Consider the following 19,578-nt stretch of genomic DNA (forward strand, 5'->3'; position numbering starts at 1 on the left):
GTTAAAAAAACTCATCACCAGGGGGAAAGTGATGCTGTACACAAGATTCTTAAATGAAATAAGACACGAAAACATCTGTTTAAAATGTGTTTAATATTTTCCGAAACGTGTTACAAAGCATGTTCAATGTAGCGTCTAGCATTTTCCGAAAGCAAGTTAAATCCTGTTACTGCATTCTCAACAGCAGCTCTTAGCATATCGGGGGGAATGTTACGGACATGTCAGTGTTTAACATTTTTCATTTCTGCTAAATTGTGTAGATTATCACCATAAACAGTGCTTTTGAGAAAACCCCATAGCTAAAAGTCACAGAGGTTGAGGTCTGGTGGGAAGAGGGGAAGTGTTGGCGTATAAGATGTTCATTCGTGAAATGTTGCCTAAGTAACAGTGCGACACACGTGAGGTGGGGCCCAGCTGTGCATAAAAATCGTAGTATCTAAAATGCCACGTTACTGCAGTTCATGTATCACGAAACATTTTAACATTGACTCTAAATGAGCTGCAATCACAGTAGTCCAGCTGTCGACTGTTCTTCAGAGAAAAATGGTTCAGTTATAAAACTAGCTGTCATTCCACACCAAACGGTGTGGAATGACTGCTATGCAATCGAATGCAGTAGGAGAATGCAATGGAACTAGATAGATAACATGAGGGATTTTTTTGGCCCAAATCGATTAAAAGCGTTTTGAATCAGTATCTTCATGTTTTAGGGCCGAATTCAGGCTTAAAAAATTACAAATTAGCGATCTGTAAGAAAACAATTTCCAGATTGTACGCACTTGTGCGAGTGATTTGCGATCTCACATTTTCTAATCGCTAATTCGTGGTTTTCACGGACGAATTTCTCACTTACACGGATGGCGCACTCGACGTTTATTGAATTTAACGCCTTTAAATGGTAATTTTCTTACTTCAAAATTTCTTAAGGGTATGCAACATATTAAACCCGTGTAACAAAAGGTTAAGTTAGATTCCGACCCATATTTCATTTAAAAATATTGCATACAGCGCCATTTCCCCCCTGGTGGTGAGGTTTGGAACTTCCCTTTTTTCGCGGAAAATAAATTCCTATGATCTCTTTTACACAATTACCAGGTTTGATAACATTTGATCCAGTAGTTTTTGTTTTATGACCGTTTCAATGTGGAACTTTAATTATAAACACCCTGTATATTATTAAATTTTAATTGAAGCTATGCGTTATATGTATACCATGCGTAAGATTTCCGCTTTTATAGAAAAAATAAAGAATCAAAGCAAATATACTTAGGATAATGGAACAAAACTGAAAAAAAATTCCCCTCCCTCCGAAAATAAAATATTGAAACTTCGACCTTCAATTTATTGGGTTATCGAAATATTCAATATGACCTAACTTCTAAGTCCTAGTTCCGACAACAATTCCGTCAAAAATTCCGAATTACTTAAGCTGATGTAAAAGATTTAGTATATATTCACTGTATGTTAGTAAAGTAATAAAAATAGATTATAGAATTTACGCTGATGCAACTTTTTGTCTGACTGCACAACATGTAATGGAAGAGAAGGCTTGTAGAGATCTGTTTTTGATATGTCTCTAAAAGTAGATATCATACTCCTTTTGTCTCTTCAATATCAAAAAACTTTCCTTTGAGAGGCAACTTTAGTTTTTGGGAAAGAAAAAAAATCACAAGAAGACAAATTTGAAAAACATGCAGGACGATTGAGTACACATACTTATTTTCGGAACACAGGCGGTTCTCCGACTGGTTATTGCATAATGAAAAGATGCATTATCATGCAATACAAAACATTTGGAATACGTTGTCTGACTGAAAACGTAAGATTAAAAGTCATCTGCTTAATTCACAACCATTTACAAGTCAACTAATGGGGCAATTGCAGAATTGTTTTGATCCTGAGCTTCTAAGACAAACCTTATATCACTGGATTTAAACACTTCTTTAATCTTTCGAGAACGTTCCATCTTTAGCTCATATTCCAAGAACATTAAGTGAATACAATTATTGCAAAAGAAAATGAATATTCATTTGCACTACGGCTTGGTAGTTCTGCTTTTTATGTCTAAATATACAACAATATTTTAAATATTTACAAATAAAATATTAAATTGGAGATTTAATTGGACCAGTTGCCTAGCATTTGAAGATTGTTAAATACTAACTGTTTGTTGCGAAGTCTAACCCAGGGTTTTGCATGGTTGGTTTTCGTAGTTTTCTAGGTTCTCTTTACAAAGGTTCTCTATGAAAGCATCTTAACCAAATAGCTCCCACATTCTTTCTATGTTCAAATAACCAACTAACCTAGTTTAAGCGCGATTTCCAAATGAAGTTACTAGCAAAACCCGAATACTCATTAAAAATCATGTAGCTTGCCAATCAGGAGTAACATGAAAGATACGGCACCAATAATTGAATTGCTGTTATGGTACGCTGTTTCTAAATCTAGATGGTCATTCCTTAATTAAATAGCCTACTAGCGGCCGAGCGGTAAAGACGCTGAGCACTGGTAGTTCGGTCGGAAGTTCGAATCCTGCGAACGGGCTGGCTGCATGGGCGTTTTAGTGGTTTTCCCCATGTGTAACGTGTATACGAGCCAGTTTACCTTAGATAGTCCTCCACGAAGGCATCCCTCCCTTTAGGCAGATAGCCCTCGTGTGCTTTGCCATAATTAAATAATCCAATCCAATCCTTAATTAAATATAATTGATTTGTAACTTCTACTAGAGCTGACAGTAAAAATTGAAGTGCAAATAAATAATATCATGTGCAATCTTGATTAATATAAATTAAAAATTTTGCATAGAAAAATATTTGCATTCAGACAGAAAGTTTTTTGAAATATTTGCAATTACTTTATAAGAAGGATTTATTAATAACCGTAATAATTACTTATTATATTACTGATGATTAGGATTCAGTTCTTGACAATTACATTCTAAATTAGAATTTTAAGGATATAATGAAAATAAGCTACGCACAAAAATACATTTTTACAGATTAAATTGACATTCAATACAAAAATACAGAATGTTGGGTGTCGTTTATATAATTATTCTTGCTTGTCCACAGAATCTGCTGACTTATCCAGCCATTAAGTAGCTGCAGATCATTTCTACATAACCATTGAACTTCCATTAATTCAGTCTCTACAGGGTTGTATGTTTATATCATAATTTGACTTTTATAAAAATGATTATTCAAAATCTTATATTTCTATAAAAATATACTATGCTTTAAAAATATGGATGATAGTATCTGCCGCTCTTTCAGCCACTTCAAAAGCAACAGTTTGTTTAGAAATAAATTATGCAGTTAATGTCATAAAATATTTTCATTAAATTCAAATAAACATTAAACGAAAATTTTCAGTTTTAGACAATTCGATTTAAACGAAGTAAAGTAGCAGACGATAAAACGCCGAAGGTAAAAATTTACTCTTAGAAAAACGTACTCTTATTTTTTTAAAAAAAAGATGAAAGAGAGAAATTTAAAAAAATTGTTAAAAATTTGAATATCATCTATAATTTAAAAAATAGATTTTCATATAGTATTAATAAATATTTATTACGTCTTATTGTGGGAAAAAATTTCATATAATTAATTCTCCGTAAAATTTTACTTGAAATTTAAGGTTAAAAATAGCTGTGGCAATTCAGTGTAACAAAAATCCATAGACCACATTTGGCGTTATTATCGCTCAAAAAAAAAGATGCCAAATTTCAAAACGCGAAAATATGTAAATTCGTGTATATCTTAGAAAATTTTGAATAAAAAAGTCTAATTTTTTGCAGATGTGCTTAAAAATACACCTACTTTATGATGATGGTAAAAATTTTATAGGTTATAATTCAAAATTTTTTTCGAAAAATTTATAAAAATTATTTAAAAATAGAAATTTAAAAAATAAAACACAAAAAATGGGTAAATTTTATTTGGAATGAACCTAAATTTCGAAATGTGAGAGAAAAAATAAAAAAAGTTTAGTAAAAAAAGAGATATTAATAAATATTTGCCGAATTCAATTAACAGTGAGGAGCTAAAATTTTGAGAGCTAATATTTTAAAAACTACTCGTACGATTTTTACAAAACTTGGTATTCTGGCATAATTTGAGCCGTAGAATCGGAATATGTAAAAAAATTGGTATGTTATTTCAGAAAAAGTCCGATTTTGTGTCAAAATACCTATGTTAGAATAGTGCTATATATAAATCTAATATATATCCTAAGTCGCGCTTTCGAGACATGAAAAACGCAGTTTGAATTTTGTCAATCGGCCCAGTAGAACGGGAGATATAGCACTGTCCCATTTTTTTTTTTTTTTTGAGCAGTGTACTTATTAAGAAGTACAGCTTTGGATTACAGAAGTGAATGACCTGGCCGAATTTGTGCCATGTTTGGCTCACTCCTTAAATCTTGTCTGTGTGCATTTTCCCTTATCATGACCGGAAGCAGTTAACCTATTTGGAATTATCCAGAGAGTATTTTGCTTTTTCATCAGGTGCTGTACTCTGTGGGGTATTGTGAAAAAATATACAAGAAAATCAACTTAAAGGAAGCAGCCAAACGAGATTGGTCAGCAAAATATGTGGCTGTGAAAGCCTTTTTGATGAATTTGCCGGAAGTAGTAAAATTCTTAAAAGAAACTAAAGATATTTCTCTTAATGCAAAATGAAAGTACAGGCAAGACATCTGCTGCATGCTGTGAAAAATTTTGAATTTATTATCAGCCTGAGAATTTGGGCTAATATTCTTCAAGAAATAATTTGAGTAAATACTGAAATTCAAAAGGAAGATACTATGCTTGTGCATTATTCTTCATCGCATTAATGTTAAATCTTGACCAAAACTTTGAAAAAAAAAAAAAAAAAATTTCCAATGGCAAGATACTTGCCATATACAAGAATGTATAAAATAAGGTACATAAATAAAAAAGAATATGATAGTGAAAGTCATTGACCCATGCACAGTCTTGCAAACCAATATTGCGCAGTGTGAAATTTTCCATGAATAGCAATGCACTGCATAAGGTGGTCTGTATCCATAATACCATTGCTGTACAGGGAGTGTATTGATTTTGGCAGTATATGAAGGCGAATTAGGTGCACCGCCATGTTCAATAGTAAGTCTCATGGTCACCACAAATGTAGAACGAGCCCAGTCAAGAATATTGTGTTAAATAGTTTTCAACATCTGCTTTGTAGAATTTCTACATACGAAGTCTTGAGAACAGTTAAAGGCAGAGGCGTATTTAATAATTTGTTTAGCAGTTGGAAAAGAAAGCTCACTGTGAATCATCTGAGGGAACATGGATCTCTTTTTAGCTAATAAATCGACCTTTTTCATTACGATTCTGCAGTGTGCCAAAATCCACTGGAGGGTAATGTTCTTTCCTTTTAAGCTGTTTGTTGCAAATAATTTCTACATTGTAATATATCTAAAGATTTAGCCACAGCATTAGAAGCAACAACCTCAATAGCTGCCTTAGAGTCAGATAGCATCACGGTCTTAACAAAAGTCAAATTTCTAATCAAAAGTTGTTGTAAAGCTACCTTAATAGCAGCTTTATCACCACCAAAACCAGTTCCAGTATGTCCATTACGATTATAAAAACGCGAATCATTCACGAAGTACTCTTGTACGAACATTTGGCGAGTTGATTGAACTCGATCCATCAGTATGTGTTTTAAGCCAGTCAGATCTCAGGTATCGAAGTTCTAGAGTCTTCGCCATCATATAGTACAAAATTTCAGAAGGATATTTATTTTTATAGGCTGGGCAATAAAATTCCAAGCATGTATTTAGTGCTTCATAATTACAAGGATTAGCCGGCTGCACTAGGTCTTATATATTATCAAGAAGATTGAAGGTAGGCTGCTGTTCCAAGACTCTGTGAATAAAACCAAGTTTGGTCTTTAAATCCTTAGGTCCAGATTAATACTGTCTTTAAAAAAAAAAAAAAAAAAAAAAAAAAAAAAAAAAAATTCTAATTAACTTTTCATATAGAATAGCTGCACTCACATTTATCAGAGTCTCAGCAGGTTTATTTTCTGTCAAAAGCGACATTGCATCAGTCAGCATGGTCTTAACAATGCCGATGATTAAATTAAGTGCCTGGTTCTGCAAATTTTCTAGTTTTCTAAAGGCCTACTTAGAAATAGTAATTAGTGGTTAGCAGTACATAATAGTTATAAGCAGTACATAAAACCGGCAGAATAAAAGCTTTATTAATATTGTTAAGATTTGAGCAAGCACATCCCCATAGACAACAGCAAGATGCTTAAGGAGAGGCAGTCTTTTTGTAAATCTCTGAGATATATATTCAGTATGATACTTCCAGTTCATCTTATTGTCAAGCACAACCCCCAAGATAAGTAAACCTGCCAGATATATTTAAACAATGATTTAAGAAGTAAATATTGTGTTCAAATTTTGAATGTGCAAGAGAGAAGGTCTGAACAGCAGAACAAAAGGTCTTATCAAGATTAACAACCATGTTATTAGTACTACACCAATTTTCCAAAGTTCTGAGAGCAGCACCATGGGTATCCTCAGTTACATTCTTTTGCACCCTTCTTTGATTGTGTCCAAAAGACAAATCATCTGTGAATAAAAGGCAGTGAAATCCTTCAACTGAGTTCATGGCATCAATTACGTCATCTACATATTTATTAAAAAGGATGCAACTGACTACATATCCCAGTCTCCAAGACAAAACTCCAAGTTACTTTATTCCAAAATGGACTCTGCAGAGAAGCTGACCAATAAAACAGTGAGTCCACCTCAACATTTTATTTCCAACACCAAGATCTATCATCCTAAAAATTAACTTCTCCTTCTCTACCCTATCATACACTGATCTAAAATCGGCATAAACAGCCATCGAAACATTTCTAGCATCAAGAATATCCTTCACAAACTGAACAAATTGGGCAACTTGAAAATTTGTCTATCAGCCCCAATGAAATCCAGCTTGTTTATATCTTAGTAAACCAAAATGCTCTAGAATACCAATTTAACTTTGCATGAACTATCATCTCCATCACCTTGCCCATCGCACATGTAAGCGAAATAGGTCTATAATTTTACAAATATCTTGCATCTTTATTGTTTTTGAGAATTGGGATAATCAGTGCTTTCCTCCATTGTATGGGGACCACACCAGTCTTCAAATATAACTATTCAAGAGCATCTGCTTTGCATAATCACTCATATTTTTAAGAAATTCAGCATGGATATAATCCATTGTGGAGATATTCTAAATTTAAGGTTTCTCAATGCAATTTCCAAATCATGTAGTACAAAAGGAGCCGAAGATATCATCATGTGCACCAATGATATCTCTTTTAGAGTAAGGAAGACTAGAAATTTGAAAATTAATATGTTTAGACATCTTACAAACCATAATCACTCTTTCTTTGGTTTTGGTCAAATTCACATCCAAAATCATTTGCAATAGATTTGCCAGATGTCAAAATTTTTGTTACCTACATATACGGGTTCTTTCTTAGATGAAGCATATTTATTTTGTTTTCTTACAAGGTACCTGCATTTCTTCATGCTATTTTATTGTTAATCTTTGAAATAAATTTACTAAAAGCTTTCTGCTTCTACTGAAGTAAAGATTTTTAAAAAGTGAGGACATTCTCCTCCAAGCAATTACATCACACTTTTAGTTAACTGAGCTTTTCTTTGAAGACGATCTGTCCTTGCTTTTGACTTTCCCAGCTTCGTACTCCAAAAGCACTTTTATAGCCTAACTCTCCCCCTTGGGATTGTAGTCTTTCCGCATTCAAGAACAGGCGTATCAAAAAGGGTGATCAGCTTATCTGAGGATCCCAATATATCAAAATTAAAATCCTTCTGCACAAGTGATTAATCTTGCCCAGAAGCAAAATCTTTTCACCTTGGTTATTTAAAATTCCATAAAACCCTTGAGGATTTACCCAAATTCCGTGTTCAAAAGGGCCACAAACTGTAACCACAATCGGACGATGTCCTAAGCAAGGGTCCTCAATTACAGTTCTTTAGTGCAATCACCAGTGTCAGCAGTTACACATACATTATCAGGAGCGGTCATACAGACAGAATAATGGAGAAAAGCAAATCTTCTTTACTAAAACCCAATTAAAAAAGCCTTCAACTTCACCACTTACAGCATTTAAATCTTGATAACCCCATGCAGTAGACTAAATATTTATATCACGTACAAATGTTATTCTGTTTTCAGCCTCTTAAGCTGAAAATCAAGCTAAATTTAAAGGAGGATGGGCGAGGGCAGCAGTTTTAAGTTTTTGCTCCACATCAGAAAAATTCAAGATCACATTCCATTAATTCATCAGGCACCTTAACTTTTAATAAAGCTTTACTTTCTTCAAAAATGCCTCGGCACTTAATTTTGACACTGATAATTTCTTTACATTACTTCTTTGTATTACTTTTGAAGCTATGCAATATGTTTTTCTCAACACTGGAAGGTTGTGCGATAAGCACAAATTATCTTCATTGTCATCACTAGTAGCTTTATTGCCAGTTAAATGTTGCAGATTGAGTATTGTCATACTTGGCTCTAAATTTTCTTCACTGATGTCTTAACCATTCTTGAAAATGGTTATTCTTCCCTCTCTGTTACTATTGTCTTCATCTGAAAGACGTCGACACAAATCTCATTTCATCATAATTTAATTATTTTCTAGGCTCTGATATCATTTACAATTATAATCAAGCAGAACAAATGCAAAAAAGAAAACACATGTAAGTAAACAGCATTATAAAGTCAACATCAAGCTGTTTATCAAGAAACAACATATGCAGTGATTGTGGAAAAAAGATTGAAAAGTATCCCCCCTCCCTAAAAAAAAAGGAAGTTTACTAAGTAAAAACAGCTAAGGAGGTCTTAGAAATTAATTTGTGTTTTATGTTAAACAGACATAACAAGTCTGTTTTCTGTAAAGTAATCCTCTGTTTAGTGTGTGAAAATGTGAGACAAACTTTTATAAAAAACATCAAATTTTCATGTTGTGATATTAGAATTAAAATAAATGTTTTAACCCATTAACTGCCAAATTTTTATTATATTTCTGTTAGTTTACATCTAAATAATAAGAAAAACATGTTTTTCTCATAAATGCATCAATTTTTTTTTCAGAAATTTTAAATTTAAGTCCGATCCCTAAATGAGGATCATGGCTGATACTATCTACTTTTAATGCCAGCGTTAAGAACAGTCTATGTGTAATCCAACATTACATTTTCCACATTGTTTTCTTTCATTTGTTTTGCACAATGCACATTTTCTTTGTTTACCATTTTCGGTCCGTTCAATATAATGATTACCAGATGTTCTGATAACAGTAGGAACACGATTAATTGATGCTTTAGTGAAAGAATTCCTTCCACCCTTTTTTGCATCTGAGAGTTCTGAAGATAAAGCAAGATATCGTCTAGCAACCATCCTCCTAAAATCTAGCAATGGAATTTTATCATTTGAAATACAATACAGTGCGTGGGCGTTAACCAGTGTTACGTCGATGGCATTAGTAAGCAAAGGAAAATACCATTTTCCCCCCCTTATTCTGATTCTGTATTTTTGAACATTCCAATCCATCTTGTCCACTCCACCCACGTATTTGTTATATTCTGATATCAGTTTGGGTTGTGGTACTTGAATATCTTTCTTCTCTGTTCTACTCCATCGCTTCATCTCTGATATTGGTTCGATATTTTCATGATTAGACAGAAGCCTTACACAACTGTTGTCAGTCCACGTGACAGCTAAAATTTCATTACAGGAATCAAATCTGTAGTCATATGCCTCGTGTTCTTTTTTCCTTATCTCTTTGTCTGTTGCAATAGGGCATTTGTTCATTCTGTTGAATCGAACAGTTCCTGTTGCTCTAACATCAATGTCCTGCAAATGTTTCATCAGAGAAAATCCTGTGTAAAAATTGTCGAAGTACACTTTATGAGCATTTGATGTCTGAAGAATAGATACCATCTGAAGGACAACACATGTCCCAAACCCGCTGATGCTTTCATCATCTCCTAATTTCTTTGATTTGCCTTCATGCACTTGAGTCTGATAACAATATCCAGTCTGTGAACAACAGATAACCCATTGTTTGAACCTAAACCGCACTGGCTTACCACATATAAATTGTTTAAGGTAGTGATGTCTATAGTAATGAACCATTTGTTCGTCAATGCTCAAACTTTCAGAAAACACCCAAAATTGTTGAAATTTGTCATTCAGCTTGTCAATCAATGAGCGAATCTTGAAGAGGTTATCACGTTTACCTAGTGGAATCCTTTCTAAATCAGAGTTGTCACTGATATATAGGTACCTATTATCGTCGTCATCGTCAGATGCAAAAAAATCATCAGAATTTACAATTTCTTCTATTTCTTTTAAAGAAAGATATCTTTTACGCAACATTTCCTGGAAAAAAAGAAAAACAGTTTTTTTTTACAATTTTAGTCAGTATCAGCCATGATCCCCAAATGGGGATCGATATATCTAGGTTCATTGTACCCATCCAAATTACAGTATGAGGATAAATAATATATAAATACAGTAATTATTTGCAAAGGAAATTCAGTACAACAAAAATAATTGTTCCTAAGTAACTTTTTTGTGCTTTGAAAATAACCGTATTATTTTTCTCGTGAAAAGTAACGAGAGTGCTAGAAAAATAATCTTGTGAGCTCAACTAACTGAGTCCACGTGTTTGTTTAAGATTTCTACCCTTAGTTGAAATCTTCAGGAAAGCATGACCACCCGTAAGGGACCACCCAAGTGCAGCATGACGTCGCAATGTATACAAATGTAGGTGATCCCCATATGGGGATCATGGCAGGGAATGGGTTAAGGAAACTAATAGAAAATATTGAACTGCAAAATCCATATCATGACTTATGTATCTATGAATAATGTATTAATATGAATAATGGAATGCAATTTATTCTGGTATTTAAATGTATATAAGGAGAGTAAATTCTGCAGCATTGATAAGACTTTGGTAAGCTTGACATGGTTGTGTTAGAATATATAAAATAGATTCTTGTTTCTATAAGAGACATTTGTTTTATTAAAAAAGGTTTTTATTTAAAATTTCTAAAGATTCCATGCATGTGTCTTTATACAGTACAAAGTTCATAATCTGGACTCGTCGGGACTTCGGCGATTCTGGATTAGGGGTTTTTCTGGATTATAGATCATCAATTTAAATCTGGTAAGATGGCATGCAGAAATTATACAATTAAAAATATTAAACCATAATTTATGAAATAAAGAGCAATTATGATCTAAAGGGTATCAAAATTTACAAAAAAAAAAGATTAATATTTATTTGTTTACTTTATTAAACATTTCTTTCAATATAAGTTGTTTTCTTCATTTTTTGTGCTAAATGCACATGTGTGAAGCATAAAAAAAAAACAAGTTTGTGGCTTTGAGGTCCAGATTATAGATCATTCCGCATAATGGACATCCGGATTACGGACTTTGTACTGTACTTAATTAATGTATACACTGTAAATTTTTTGTGTTAACTTTCTGAACTCAGAAATTGGTTTTTCCTTTTCAGTGAAAATAGTTGTAGCGCTTTATACATACAATGCTCGAGATGATGGGGATCTAAGTTTTCGTAAGGGAGACCGTTTAGGAATTCTTAATGATAGGTAATAATTCTAATATATAATTTGTATAGTGTTGTCATTTTCTTAAAACTCCTCTTTCTCTTGTATGTTACATTTCTCTTCTCGCTTATTTGAGAATAAACACTAGTATGTGATAAAGTTGAATTAAAAAAATATAAGGTAGTTAAAAAAATGACTAACTGATTTTTTTTTTTTTTTTCAAACAAAATCTTTATTATTGTTTATAAAAGAGTTGATCATATCACCCTTCAACATACTCCCCTCCAGAGATGAAACATTTTTGCGAATGTTCTGGAAGCATTTTCGTGTAAGCTTTTCAGTTGCTCATGAACCACTCTCGAACATTAATGGCATTATCCACAAACTGCATGCCCTTCAAATGGGTTTTAAGCCGTGCAGTTTGCATGCATATAATTTTTTTCTTGTTTACAAATGCTCAATACACTGGGCATATACCTTTCCATAGTGCACATTTTTTTTTTCTTAGTGGTTTTTTTACAGTGCAAACACTGATTGAAAGCATCAGTTCAAGTTCTTTAATAGTAATGCACCTATTCTCACAAACAACCTCATCAACATGATCATTGTCTGTTGGGATGATGGATGTTCACATGCTCTCATTCTCAATGAAACACTTAACAGGATGCATGGATCCTAGAGAGACATTTTTTGCTATACTGTGCTTGAATTTCAGATCTGAGGACATTTTCTTGAATGAGAAATTTGATCAACATGCACTATTCTATGCTCTAAGGCAGCTATTGTAAGCTCATTATTCTCGTGACTGTGAGATGTAATCTAGCAAGTTCTTATCTTTCACTGAAGGGAAGGTGGGGATACTAACCCAAGGACACATTGCTGTATATGGATAGTGATTTTTAACAGTCCTTGTCACATTTGAAGCCCCATGTACTAAAAATAGTTGGCAGTCATAATTTTCATTATTCATGGGTGTATTCAATTTATTATTCTTATTCGGTATTGTTTATCTAAATTCTCACAAATGTTCATGATTTTCAGAGATAAGGAGAGAGAGAGTTGCAAAGAGAAGTTTCACTGTATTTTCTTTTCTACTTAATTTTGCTACTCTGCATTTCTGATCTTACCATTTTCCACTGAAATTTTATGTTTTTACTTTTTAACTGTAAAAAATTGTATTTAATTAAGTATTTTGTTTCAAAAATTAGAATTTGTCATTTATGTATTTAGTGATCCAGATTGGTGGCATGCACGCCACTTAGCAAATGAACAAAATGGTTATGTGCCCCGGAATTACGTTGCTCCAGAAAAAACTGTTGAAAGTGAAGAGTAAGTACTTTTCTTAAAATTTTTTTAATTTGTTGTTTTAAAAATGTTATTTTATTAATAATTTTTGAGTTTTAGTGTATTCTCATTTTGGTCAATCTTTTTGTAGTTGGTTTTTTGGGCGTGTATCGCGCAAAGAAGCTGAAAAAATGCTCATGCTACCTTCAAATCCTAGAGGAGCTTTCCTTATTCGAAACTGTGAACAAACTACAGGTATTATAAAAGGTTGATAAACTTAAATTTTCCGCATGAAAAATCTTAACAGTATGGGAAAGCTATGCATGCAGATGATTCTGTGTTGAAATATTTTGCATGTCACTCTGTTTTTAAATTGTTCAAGTGAATCTTTTAATTGCTAATATTTCTATTTTTTATAGACTTTACTGTGGGCCTTTCATTGCATGAATATAAAATTGCAAAGTAGTTCTCTAACTATATTGTATGCCTGAAGAAGTCACCAAATATTTAAAAATGAATTTTAATTTTACTTATTTTTAGAACTATTCAAAATATGTTATCTATTTCTGTTACATATTGGTATTAAAAAATATGCATTAAATAATCAATTCATAAAGTGATGTGAAAATTTAATATTTTCTGACTTCCATGCCTACATTATAGGTATCTTCAAAATAACATATCTGTGTGATAGACAAATAAACTTCTTCTCTGCCACTGTTTTCTTTTTGCTATAGAATTGTATAACACTTTAAATTTCATTTCTGCGGTATTTTGTTTTCAAACTATTTGCTCAATGCAGTTAGATATAGTTATATTAAAAAATTAAATGCATGTTTAAAATGTTTAAATCTAGGTATGTAAATTGTTTTGCTTATGGGTATAGATTTTCTGTAAATAAAACTGCTTTCAAATTCTTATATGTGAAGAAGCTGTATAATAAATAAACACTCAAATCGTAATATTTTTAGCTTTACGAAGAATTTACAAGTGCTATTAATGATTAGCTAATATACAGCTGTCTATTAAAGATTATGATGTTAAGTAAAATGTTAGGTACTTTCTGATTATCCAAATCCCCTACTGAAAAGTTGCAAAAAAGTATTGATGAGACAGTATTTCATACCAACATCTTTCGCAATTCTACGTCACCAAAAAGTATGTCAAGTGGGAGCTAGGTATGCACGTAGCCTACATGTTTTAAATTTTTGAATACATGTGGATGTTCACTTTTGAAATTCAGCAAAATTTTCTGATTAGTATTTCTTTTTACAATGAGTACATTTCCTTTTGTTGTAATGAGTCTTAGTGGGACTATAGAGTTTGAGGGCTGATAAAAAAGCCTTGAATTTATTCAGAAATATGGCATTTTGCCCAAGAATTGAGAATACAGAAATTTGCATTTTATGAAGGTATACATCTTAAAACAACCAAATTTTATGGAATGTGATTTGAAAAATTGCAGGCAAAGTGTTAGAATGTAGGTCAGGAACTGGTTTGAAAATAGATGTGTCTTGTTTATAACACTGTATTTATTAACAAAGGAATACATGTCAAGGAAATTCTGTGAAGACATCTTGGCATTATTTTCAAACACAGCTGTCAGTGTCTTCCATGGAAAAAGGAGAATGTAGTAAAATAGATGCCACTAGATACATCACTGAAATAGATGTAAGGGTAACCCAATAAACAGTTTTCTTCAAATTTGCTAGTGAGTCTGCAAATGCTGTCCGAAGTCATTAATGAGTCTGAAACTTTTTGGTAGGGATGCATATAATCAAGAAAGCACCAAATTTTACTTTAGTGAACATACCAGTGATCATCTCTTTAAACAAAATTGTTACTTACCACTAGTAGTTAGTTGGAATTGCCATGAAACTTGAGTCATTATATTACAAAAGAATTATAGAAAAACAGTAATTTATGTGAGATATATTTTGAGTTTTTCATATGAATGTAAAGCTGTAGTTTGATGTATATAAATCCAACAGTATTTCATGTGGGGCAGAGTGGGAAGAAGCATTACCAAAATAATCTCTCTTAACATATACTCTTGCTATTTGACTCAGGTCATATATATTTCTGATGGAGCTGATGGAGCTGATGGAAAACGGGAGACCTACAGTCAATCTTTACAGGGAATACAGGGAGACAATTTTATATATATATAACATATATATATATATATAAAATTAGTACAAAAATTCCTGTCAATTAAAATAAACTGTACAGTTTGATGTGAATTTATCTAGTGATTTCGGTATAAAAAGGATTGTTATAGAAACAATAAAATTTGAAATGAATTACAGTTTGTATAAATGGAGGCATGCTTTAAAAAAAGTGGTTAATGTATTTCTCTGACCTACTTATTTGAAATGATTAAAAAATATTAACTTGATGATAAAAATTTCAATCATATAACTGTTTTATATGTATATATGTTACCGTGAAAGACCGAAATTGGAGAATGTCGACTTTCACTGGAGAATGTCAACATTCACCAAATACGTCGGTGAAAGATCGAATATTGCATTACATTCTTGTACATTCGGACCCTCACCGGTGTATGTCGACAATCACAGATATGCTCTGGTGTAGGTTGAAAAGAGAGGAGTATATTTACACGCTGTCATTGCAAAAGAAACTGTTCCACAAATAAATACAGTTGTAAAAGCAAGAGCCTCTTGTGCAATTCAAAGTGTCATAAAAGTTTGAGTTGTTGCAATAATAAATAAGATTTGAATCACATAATTTAGTAAGTTTTAAACTTCTATTATTTTCCTTTCTCATTTTGAATGTACTGTGTGTTTTAAGTTCTTATGTTCTTAAGTTCTTATTTTAAGTCTCAAGTGCGTTTTTTCACGACTGAATTACGGAGAAAAAAATATAATATTCTTATATGTTCAACATTCACCATTAGTACATGGTGAATGTCGACATTTACCGGTGTAAGTCAGAAATAAGAGTATTTGTAAAATATTTCGGACAAACACCAAGCGACTATGCGAATGTTGACATTCACCGGTGAAAGTCTGCACTCTCCAGTATATATATAGAACAGTGGCAAAATGCAAGAAATATGGGGCAAAATATTTAAAACCAAAAAAGAAAATGGAATTTACATCTTTCACTGCATTGTCATTAGGGAGTTGGTGCAGTGAAAGAAGTTTTTTTTTTTAAAAAAAAAAGCTTATTTTTGAACTGATGAAGATACAAATTAAAGTTTTCAAAGAAATCTGAGGAAAACAATCAATCTCTGTCTTTTATCAGTCTAGCATCCAAAGACCAAAGTAAACAATTCAAAAAATGCAAAATTATAGCATCAAAAACATAGACCAAAGAAAAAAAATGGGGGGAGGCTATTTTGAATAGATAAAGAGTACAAAAACAAAACTTAAACAAAACAAACTTGAAAAAAAGAAACCATTTGCAAATTTTTTTTTTAAATCCAAAATTGGAGGTAACAAAATTACATGCAGATTTTTAAAACATATGGGCCAGGTAAAAAGAAATAGCATAAATCATACACTGCTCGACATTGAAAATGCAACACCAAGAAGGAGTGGTAAGAAAGTGATGAAATTTGCAAAAAAGACAGAGACAGCAAGCAGCAATAAGTGATTTTTATTTCAAAATGATAGTCGGAATACAGAGCGAGAATGGCGTCAGCTCAGTAGGATGTAGGACCACCGCGGACAACGATGCATGAAGAAACACATCTAGGCATAGAGTCAATAAGAGTGTGGATGGTGTCCTGAGTGATGGCTCTCCATTCCCTTTCAAACTTTTGCCATAGTTTGTCTTCTGAACGAGGCAGCAGCAGAGTCTGCAAACAGCGTCCAATCACATCCCACACATGTTCGATTGGTGACAGGTCAGGAGAGTATGGTGGCCAGGGAAGCATCTGTATACCTTGCAGAGCATGTTGGCAGATGCGAGCACTGTGTAGTCGGGCGTTATCCTGCTGAAAAATTGCATTAGGCAGCCCCTAAAGGTAGGGGTGCTCAGTGACGTGCATCTACTCTAAAATTTGCATAAATTTCTGACCACTCCTTCTTGGTGTTGCATTTTCAATGTCGAGCAGTGTAAATAAGCAAAAAAGCTTTAAAATCTGAAAAGGATTTTTTACATGAGTGGACTGTATCCAAAAACAGAACAGAATTCAGATTTTATATTATTGGGCAATTTTTTTTTTTTTTTTTTTTTTTTTTAATATATATATATAGGATGATTCAAAGAAACTGGAAATTTTGAAAGTTGTGTTGACAACAGTGGGAGTTTGGTAACAACGAGAAACATATGCCAACCTGTCAACGAAACATGTTTAAACTAGCCCCTGTATATGCTAGGCATGTAGTATAAGTATATAAACTAGCCCTCTGTTTATGCTAGGCATGTATAAATAAATAAACTATCTCCTTGTATATGATAGGCCTGGATAAATATATAAACTAGCCATGAGAAAGACAAAGTAAAATTATAAAAAAAAAGGGGGGACCCAAAAGAAGTGAAATTCAATACCAAATAAATTTAAAAATTCTTTATAAATATGTAAAATAAGAAATAAAGAAATGTGAAACTAAAACATAAAATTACAAAAACCAGAAAAAAAATACAAAAGAAGAGGATTTGTAATATTATATATACAGTCAAAAGTCTTTAATTCGGATGTCCATAATCCAGAATGATCTATAATCCGGACCTCAAAAGCTACAAACTTTCTGTACTGTTTACGCATGCACGTTTAATGTATAACAGACGGTATAAACTAAGCTAAAATTATCTAATTATCTATTTCAGTAACTGTTGCAGATTGTGACGCGCAATGAACTGGAAGTTGATATGTCAGCACTATCCTTATCTTCAGAGCAGATGTTTTTATTTTATTCGGCTTATAATTCCTTACTAAATGTAGTATTTCATCTCAATGTACTCCGTCTTTGATGTGATTTAAATCAAATTCCTCGTCATTATAAATATCACGAATACACATCAAATAGATTTCTGGTTGCAATTTTCTAATTTTGACTATGCGTAATGTATGCTTTACGCATGCGAACATTGAACAAAATGTTTAATAAAGTAAACAAATAAATATTTAAGCTTTTTTTTTTTTTTTTTTTTTTGTAAATTTTGATACTCTTTAGATCATAATTGCTCTTTATTTCATAAATTATGGTTTCATATTTTTAATTTTATAATTTCTGCATGCCATCTTATCAGGTTTAAACTGATAATCTATAATCCTGGAAAAGCCGATGATCTGGAAATTGCCGAAAACCCGACGCGTCCGGATTAAAGACTTTTGACTGTATATGTTATAAAATAATTTTTTTAAAACAAAATATAATCATGTCTAGAATTTTCATGCATTAAGCTGCTGAAAAATTATTAATAAAGACAAAAAGTAAGAAATTTTAAACCAGTTTTTCACAAAGGCGAAAAATTGAAGTTCATAAGTAATAAATTTCAAATAATCCTATAAATACAATAAAGAATTTAATAAATGTTAAAATCAAAACTCTTCAAACAAGCAATACTCCAATTAAAAACAATAATGAAATTAAAGAAAAAGAACATAATAGAAAAGGAATTCTATCAACCTCAATGACACTTCATCAGGAGGTGGAACATTGAAAACAATTGAAATTTCTCTTCCACAAAAATCTTTGCTTTTCTGTATCCAGAATTAGCCGATTAACCATTTCAATGTATTTTAATTATAATAGTTCACCTGAAAATTCTGGCTTTTCCCCAAAGCAAGGAAAAAACAAAGTAAATTCAAATTAAAATCTTGAATAAAGAGAATTCTATTTAAAAAATTGAAAACTTAAGTGAAAAATTCAAATCAAAATTTTACCTTTAAACTATATTATATGTATAAACTATATTATAACGTATCAATCGATAAGTCCCGAGACTAAGAAAATAACATCCATTTCACGAAATTCATGTTTATTCATCAACATAATCACCATCAAGAGCTATGCTATCATTCCAACACTTTTCTAACTTTTCTATACCATGCTCGTAAAACGATTTGTCCTTGTCCGCAAAATAAGCTTCAGTGGCAGCAATGACTTCCTCATTTGAGCCAAATCTTTTTCCCTGGAGTATCTTTTTCAGATCAGCAAACAGCCAGTAGTTGCTAGGGGCTAGATCTAGGGAATATGGTGGGTGGGGAAGCAGAGTGAAGCCCAACTTGTTCAAAGTAGCCAGTATTTGCATTGACTTGTGGCATGGGGCCGTGTCTTGGTGGAAGATGATTTTTAGCTTCTTTGTGTGTGGTCTTTTTTTTTTTTTTTTTTCGATTTCGTTCTTCAGATGCACCAGTAACTCACTGTAATAGGTGTATTGATAGATTTTCCCTTTTCAAGGTAGTCGATGTAAATTATACCTCACGCATCCCAAAACACTGATGCTATGAAATTCTGTTTATTGCGAGTAAACAGTGACAAACAGCATTGTGAATCGTTGACTTGTTGTTGCTTTTGTTCCATTGTGAGCATGCGCAGCACCCATTTTGAAAACGCTTTTTTCACGCCCAACTTTTCATGTAAAATCGCACACGCACTTCCAGTTGATATAATTACCATATCAGCAATCTCACGAACTTTCACTTTGCGATCATTCATCATGATTTTCAACCCATGTTTC

At 32.4% G+C, this 19,578-nt stretch overlaps 1 protein-coding gene across 4 annotated transcripts in view; it reads left to right on the forward strand.

The window, feature by feature from the left end:
• Positions 1 to 19,578, forward strand: part of LOC118196523 (tyrosine-protein kinase Fyn-like) — an 86,006-nt gene that overhangs the window by 21,342 nt on the left and 45,086 nt on the right. For 3 of the 4 annotated variants that reach the window (XM_035367983.2, XM_035367984.2, XM_085824190.1), the window contains 3 exons: positions 11,586 to 11,679; positions 12,868 to 12,966; positions 13,073 to 13,188. In XM_035367983.2, coding sequence (XP_035223874.1) covers positions 11,586 to 11,679; positions 12,868 to 12,966; positions 13,073 to 13,188 — 309 coding nt within the window. The remainder of the gene's footprint in view (positions 1 to 11,585; positions 11,680 to 12,867; positions 12,967 to 13,072; positions 13,189 to 19,578) is intronic. The other variant, XM_035367985.2, reaches the window with a different exon arrangement.

This window comes from Stegodyphus dumicola, chromosome 9 (genome assembly GCF_044657685.1).
Source record: "Stegodyphus dumicola isolate Sdum_Otavi_A_Nest chromosome 9, ASM4465768v1".
NCBI classification, from domain to species: Eukaryota; Metazoa; Arthropoda; class Arachnida; order Araneae; family Eresidae; genus Stegodyphus; species Stegodyphus dumicola.